Raw genomic sequence first — 8,060 nt, forward strand, 5'->3', positions numbered from 1 at the left:
TTCACCTTCATTATGAACGATGATTACTGCATGAATGATACATGCGCTTTTAGTTTTAGCGATTGAAACCAGGATGCGCTTTTTTCGTGACCGTTAACGGAGCAACCAGCGAAACAACTGATAGCAGCTCTCTGACAGCCACTCAGAACACTTTTGAAACGAAAAGCGTTGTGCTACTGCTTGCAATTTTTTCAGTTATTCTTCAATAATTCCATTGAAGCACTGCTCACTGCTCACTTGTACACCTGTGGCGATTTAGTCATTGTGCATTTAAATATGTTTGCTGTGTGAGGATCACTTATTCAGAACCGACTGCAAAGGGTTCGTGGTGTGCCTTTTGGGTAAATTTTCTAGATTGTTTAATCAGTGTTCAGAGGTAACATCAGCTTCCCTTTTCCTACCTTTGTTTCAATTCGAGTGTCAAATTCTTCAATAAATATGCAAGTATCTGACAAATCACTGCAATTACTAGTCCCATCCATCTGTCCTAATTTTTCTTTTCAGTGTTCAAAATGGTTTATTTGCAGGCTGTTTGAAACAATAAAGGACTTTATCTGCCTAATTTGCGGTATTTAAACTTGAGTGAGCCTATTTGGTTACTAATATGACCCATCTAGCTGCTGTCTGTGTGTAATAATAATGAGTGTCAGCATGGTTATCCGTACAGTGCATAAAGGTCTTTATGTAACGGTGTTTCCTAGGGCTCTGGCATTTCTGAATGTGTATCTTTTAACTGTCTGGTTTTACTCCAGTGAAAAGGTCAATTGGATTCAATTTGGTGTTGGCTGCTGCAATACGGAGCTGATGAAGAAGCACCGTGGCATTTCGAGGCAGTGCATTCATCAAGCAGCTGAAATCAGAATGAAAATCGTAGATATTTTTCTCCTATTTGTTCTCCTCATCCCAGGTATCTTCATGAGCACCTGTAACGTGGATGTACGCTGGTTTCCGTTTGACATCCAGAAGTGCGAGCTTAAATTCGGCTCGTGGACATTTGACGGATGGCTGCTGGATCTCCAGATGAATGAGGCTGATATCTCTGGCTACATGCCCAACGGAGAGTGGGATCTTGTGGGTGAGTGAGTACAGACTACATCTCTTCACGACCAAGCAAACGTAACACCCACTGGAAGATTATGATGTGCGCTATGTGTTGCTGTAGTAACTGTCCACGGCTCAGGCAGAGAGAGGTCAGTTTGGCAGATGCACACTTGGTTTAAAATGCATGCTGCATATTTTTGAAAAGCACAGATGTTGTAAGTACACCTTTAAAGCTCGCAGGCCTGAGAACTCATACCTGCTGTGTAGAACTGAAGTGGCTTCAGAATTGGAAAAGAAAATATCCAGCCCATCTTGTTAAATTCATGTCCATTCATATTCATCCGATGAGCCTGTTAGTATTCAAATTAATGTAATTAAATTGAGTGGATAAGAGGAAGCGGACTGGAAAAACATCTTGCACTGCACAATTCTGTCTCTTACTGACTCTCTTCTCATTTGCTTCATTGCTGTGCACATCTGTAATATCATGCCAGTCACACTTTTGAACGTATTTTGCATGGTTTACATTGTCTTAACAATACTTTTGGAATTTAAACCCATGGTTAAACTTTATTTTAAAGTGTCCTTGTTACAGTCTAACTATACATTTATGTACAGAGTGATATATTTATTTATATAAGTACATGTACTTACGTATATAACTTATTATGGTTAGGATTAGGGTTGCTTGCATATAACTATGCATAATTAATTGTTCCTGTAATAGTAAGTACATGTAACGAGTAACAAAGACAAATTGAAATAAAGTGTTACCAAACCAGCTTATGTGGTCAGAACTGGTCCAAGCTGGTTTAGGTACTGATATCACTAGATTACAGCTAATATGAATCAGTCTGTAACTTGTTAAATAAACCGCTGATTCTAGACTGGTTATAACCTCAAATCAGTTATACAAAATCAAAGATTGCTTTCATTTGAATATATTTTTGATGATTGTAATGGCTATTTAACACCGAGTAAAATGAAAAGCCTCAGGCTGAAGAAAATGCCTTTGGCTCTGCACTACTCCCAGTTTTTCTCAACACGAGGACAAGAAATGTGTTTGTGAATAAATAGATATTTTCTTGCTAATTTTAAAGAATGTGTAACTGAGTAAGACGGATTACTAGTCGCTTAATGGTTAGATAGTCATACTAGTTAAAGTAATTGGTCGCTAATGAAAGCCGCTAGGTGGCTAAGCTGCACTAGTTGGTTAAAGCGGAGGTTCTGAAACTTTTTGTTAATCTAAAATACTTCTAGTATCCAAGAGAATTACTATTTCAATAATTAATTCAGTAAACTCATTTGCATGTTTACAGTAAAAGAGGTTTATTTTGACTTTGTAGCCGGAAACAAACATCTTGTTTAGTTGTATTAGTGTCTCAGTCCATTAAATTTACACTAGTTACAAAAAATTATGTTGTAAATCCTCCCTTTTGAAATGTTCAAGCCCTCAAGCTTTAAACATTTTAAATCCTTGAGCTTTTATTTTGGTGGAATACTGCTGTAAACGTCTGTTCCAAAAAGTTAAATTATTAAAGATATCAAGCTGCCCTAAGATGGTGAATACATTGGAAAATATTGCAATTATCATGTAGCCACAATTACTTCTTTTAACTTTATATTCTGAATAATTAATTATTAGATTTTCATCACCTTGTGGCGTGCACCCTGCAGTTCCCTCAAGAACCCCAGGTTAGGTAGCGTTTTGTTTAGGCCTGTTTTGTTTTTCCATGTATGCTAGTTACCATACACAGATGACAAACCTGTTCCTCGCTTCCACTTTAGTTTTGGTTTCCTTCTTCCCTTTTACGCTTTTTGAAAGGCTGCAGAGGACACTATAAAAAACTTAGGAGATCTCTAATGATGTTCAGACAAAAGGATGAAGCTCAGTCGCAGAGAAGAGCTTGCTTCTGGCTGGCATCTGCTGATTAGGATGTTGTTTTTCTCTAGTAGATCAAAGGTGGAAGAGCAGCTTCGGCTGCTCTTGAGGACAACAGCATCTCTTTAAACATGAGACCAATCCACACACAAAAAAAACATTTTTTTTTTGTTTTTTTTTTTATCCTTCACTCATTATTTTCCTCACATGCTGTGTCTAATCAGGTGTGCCGGGCACAAGAAACGAGTTGTACTATGACTGCTGTAAGGAACCCTACCCAGATGTCACATTTGTGGTGACCATCCGCAGACGGACGCTCTACTACGCCTTAAACCTCCTCATTCCCTGCGTCCTCCTTTCATCAATGACCTTGCTTATCTTTCTACTGCCTGCCGACTCCGGAGAGAAGATTTCACTAGGTATTACGAAAGATAGACGGAGAAAGAGAAATATATTGACAGCTTACTGAAGCAGGAAAAAAGCGGAGATGGCATAAAATTTAAAGATCTTGTTTTTGGAGTTAGATTACGTATATGTTTCATAACTAAACATGACTGATTTGGAAGAAAGATGCTGTTATGTGTTATAGCTTTGCATATCTACATTTCAGTGCTGAGGAAAAAAAAAAAATTCACAAGCTTGCCAAGGTCTAGAGAAAGAACAGAGAGCAGGGACACGTAGAAGAAAATGTGTGGGTGCTTTATTTCATAGATAGCGCCTGATTGTGTCATGTCGAATGAACTCTTGGTTTACATCAAGGGCTTTTATCCACTCTCTGTCAAGAGACCTTTGCCATCAAAAGATGCAGACAGTTCAAAGAGGAGCAAAAACAGTCACCAGAGATTGAATGGAAAGAATTTTGTATATGTCTGTCAGGAAATGTAAAGAGGCATGAACTCACAGTATATAAGTAGAGGAGAGTGAGAAGACAGAGGCTTAGATAGAAAATGGAAAAGAGGCAGTTTCTTCAATTCAGGAATGTGTATCACTGCAAGTGAAGGGAAGTGCTTTGCTGTTCACTCATATGGGCGATTAATCTATTGATGTAATTAAAGCAGTGATGAGTCAATGTGTGTAAGAGAGAAAGAGAGAATGCATGGCACTTTCCAGGAACACGGCCTGCAATATTGAAACAACTTTGATAGATGTAGTATCGGAAACAAGTTTAGGATAGACCTCAGAAGAGGCTTTTTTCTAAAAAGCATACATTAAAGAGATAATCCACCAAAAATGACAGTTTTGTTGTCATTTCCTTAACCTCCTGTCATTCCAAAACTGTATGACCTTCTGTGGAGCACAAATGTTTGTAACCAAATAGCTTCAGTAACCATTACATGTACCAAAAATGACGCCAATTTCGTCAGCACAGTAGTCACACCACCCAATTTTGTATTGGCGAGTATACGCGACGCGCACGTGCATTGAATTTGATCAAATTAAAGATATGACATAACAACAAAATATTTTTCTTATATACACCAGTTCAATAAACAAAAATAATGAGTAACTTACATGTTAACAATACTGGCAGTTATTTTTGCTCTGCCAAAAAAATATTTCCAAACAAACAAATCAGATGAGTGAGTGACTCAAAGACTTCGGGGTGTCACTCACTGTAAACATAATCTGTAAAATATGGTTTATATTTAATCCAGAGGAATTTTCAATATAGATTTTTTTTTTTTTTACAGGTTTTACCTTTTCACTAATTTTCTTAATTTTATTCATAAATTTCTGAATGGATAAGTAGATGACTCACACAATAAAACAGCAAATTGTTTTATGAATCAGTCTGTTTTGAATGAATCATTTGAATGAGCAATCATTTGTGATTCACTCATATATCACTTGTTGCCACCTACTGAGAGATACTGAAAAATCCCCACCACTAATGCACAGGCTGTAATACAATGCAATGCAAACAGTGAAAGCTCTAATAATTGTGCTCAATTAATCAGCATACAACACAATTAATTAATTAAAAATGTTAATGGTAGCTCTGGTGTAAAGCCAAGAGTGTTTTTTTTTATGAATCCTGTTGATGAATTTGCTTAGTCTCATTTGGTGGAGTATTTGTGACAATAATTTTATTGAGTGTTCATTATGCCAAGATAGCACTTATAAATCTACGCAAAAAAAACATATGTAAGAGGATGGAGGCCGAGCGAAGGAGCGGAAGCAGATTTAAACAGAAGATAGAGATGGATGGATTGTGTGTGTGTGGGGGAAGAGAGGAGGGAGAGATGGATAGCAGCCGGAGAGGGAGGGAGATGACTTGAACCGAACTAAAGAGCGATTGAGGAAGAGAAATGGCCTGATGTAATTCACTTTATGTATCACTCCATCAAGCCCTGCACTGCCGTCCAATCAGATCCAATCAAATTCTGTCAAGATGAGTTACATCCAATAAGAAGCTGTGTTTGGGCATCTCATGTAGTGCCAATGTCGCACATAACTAGAGATGCCGTATAACTACGCATTTATTTTAGCGGTCGACTGCTATTGGTTTTTCAATGGCAGATGCTAATATCTACTCCGCCATGCTGGAGATGTAATGCCAGTGAATAGAAAAATAAATGCATATATATTAAAGAATTATTATTTATAATATATATATACTACTATTTGTAGACATGACTTGCAGTGATACAGAACTAGATTTATAGTAATAAGAGATACGAAAATAAGCTCAGATTAAATGAACTTTCATTTCACACAGTTTAATATAGTCGAAAATATTTGAATAAAAGATTATATATAGTACATAGCTAAAAATGTCTAATACTAACCAATTCATCCACCGGGAGCAGTCAACATTTAATATCTTGTTATATGTGTATAATTCATTATGCAATTACATGTATGTTTCATGCAGTCCATTTCTTTTTGTTTTATACCTATCCACAGGTATTACTGTGCTACTCTCATTAACAGTCTTCATGCTATTGGTGGCAGAAATCATGCCAGCAACCTCAGACTCCATCCCACTAATAGGTAAAGCATGCATGTCTGTATTTGTCAATATTTTAAAACTTTAAAGGAATCGTTTATTCACATTTGCTGCAAAAATGTACTCCCCCTCAACCCTAGATTTGGAGAAATTTATCATTACATCACTTGTTCATCATTGGATCCTCTGCAGTTAATTGGTTCTGTCAGAATAAGAGTCCAAACAGCTGATGAAAACATCACAAAAACCCAATAATCCACATGACTTCAGTTCATCAAATACGATCTTGTGAAGTGAAAAGTCGATCGTTTGTACGAAACAAATTCATCATGAAGACGTTTGGCTTCCAGCTTAAATGCATGTCCTCTATCTGTAATATTCTCCAGAGAAAAGTGTCTCATCTGAATCAGGAGAGAAATATGTGCAAACCTCAAAACGCATATCAAAAGAGTTCTATACATATAGTATGTCAGTTGATTTTGATGTAAGAGGATAACAGTTTATTATAATATATTTTTATTGATTAAGGACTTGTCTTTATGATGGATCTGTTTCTTACAAACACCCAGCTTTTCACTTCACAAGCTGGTAAATGATGGACTGGTGTGGAATTTTTATCAGATGTTTGGACTTTCATTTTGATGGCATCATTCACTCCATTTAGTAAACAAGTCATGTAATGGCAAATTTCTTCAAACCTCAATTCTCATTAAGTAAAGTTATTTACATCGTGGATGACCTGAAGGTGAGCTAATTTGAACTTTGTGTTTCAGTATTTCAGCATCTATCCCTCTTAGTTCTTTTGCAAATGACAACACGGGGCTCTTGAATATATTAGAGTCTTCATTCAAGCCTTTGATCTTTTTGTTAATGATATGTAAAATTTGGTGCATAAGAATGTATATTTTACGTGGCCGAGATGCACACATTGCACCACTGAAGAATAAATTGATCCCCATTCTGTATCACGGCCAAAAGCCCTGGTCTTGGCAACCATACGCTTGGCTTCTCACGGTAATTTGTAACATGAATCGTAAAAGGCCGTTAACTGGAAATGATGAGCAGGTCAGAAGAGAGAAGAAGCAGGAGAAAAATCAAAATGAAACAGACCTACAGATGATCCTCCAGAAAAAAAACGGTCCGTCCCACATTCTCTTTTCCCACCCTCTGGTTTATAGGCCCTCAGAAGCCGCAAAGATGTAATCTGCAGAAATGCGTTTGCTGGAAGAGTGTTCACCCACAGCGCTTTGTCTCTCCTGTCTGCTTCCCCCTCTCCTTTATGATTGACTTTTTATGGTTCGCTCATCTGTTCCTCATTCAGCCTTTCTTCTCTGCGTCAATGCCCCTTTTTTTTTGTTACATTTGCCCTGGTTTTTACTAGCATGACTGACGATAAAAGGCTATTCTGGCTAAGAGAGTAATAAATGAGAGGTTTATGCATGCTTTTCTCTCTTTGTTTCTCTCAGGACAGTATTTTGCCAGTATAATGATCATTGTTGGAATGTCAGTTATTGCGACAGTGGTTGTGCTCCAATATCACCATCATGACCCCAATGGAGGGAACATGCCCAAATGGGTACGTCTATTCACACACAAACGCATACACAATCAATGCCCTGATCCGCAAATGCAAGCAGCAACGTCTCTCTCATGTCAGTTGCATTGAAAGCCGTAATTTACTTATTCAATGATAATAGAGATAAAGCCAACAGAAGGGGACTAAATGAGTAAATAGGATGCAGATGGATATAGATCTGCGATCTGTCGGCGCTGATGAACGAGCGTATTTGAGCGTTCTGCGAGCCAATTAGCAGCTCAGCTGATGTGCTCCGGTCCTGCTGATCGAACCCCATTCACTTACAAAGCCAAATGCAACAACAAGAGAAAGCTGACAGGTGTATTTACTCACCGAGACTGACATCAATTCTGCGTCACATGCTTTTTGCATGCTTCTTAAAGAAATCTGAATATAATACAAAATGCAATTTAAAAAAAAAAAAAATTTCCTGTGGTAGAAAAGCAGAATTTATAGTTAATACATATAATATATTAAGTTTTCAGTGTCACATGGTGCCTCAGATATAACTTTAATATGCTGATTTGCAGCTTAAGAAACATTGCTTGCATTGAAAATATTTTAATGCTGAAAACAGCTGTGCTGCTTTATATTTTTGTGATTTTTTTTTT

At 37.3% G+C, this 8,060-nt stretch overlaps 1 protein-coding gene across 1 annotated transcript in view; it reads left to right on the forward strand.

Moving 5' to 3' along the window:
• The window catches only part of LOC122323334 (neuronal acetylcholine receptor subunit alpha-7-like), an 18,771-nt gene that overhangs the window by 6,848 nt on the left and 3,863 nt on the right, over positions 1-8,060 (forward strand). The window contains exons 6-9 of the mRNA XM_043217078.1: positions 908-1,075; positions 3,148-3,342; positions 5,831-5,917; positions 7,340-7,449. Of these exons, the coding sequence (XP_043073013.1) occupies positions 908-1,075; positions 3,148-3,342; positions 5,831-5,917; positions 7,340-7,449 (560 nt within the window). The remainder of the gene's footprint in view (positions 1-907; positions 1,076-3,147; positions 3,343-5,830; positions 5,918-7,339; positions 7,450-8,060) is intronic.

This window comes from Puntigrus tetrazona, chromosome 19, assembly GCF_018831695.1.
Source record: "Puntigrus tetrazona isolate hp1 chromosome 19, ASM1883169v1, whole genome shotgun sequence".
Lineage (NCBI taxonomy): Eukaryota > Metazoa > Chordata > Actinopteri > Cypriniformes > Cyprinidae > Puntigrus > Puntigrus tetrazona.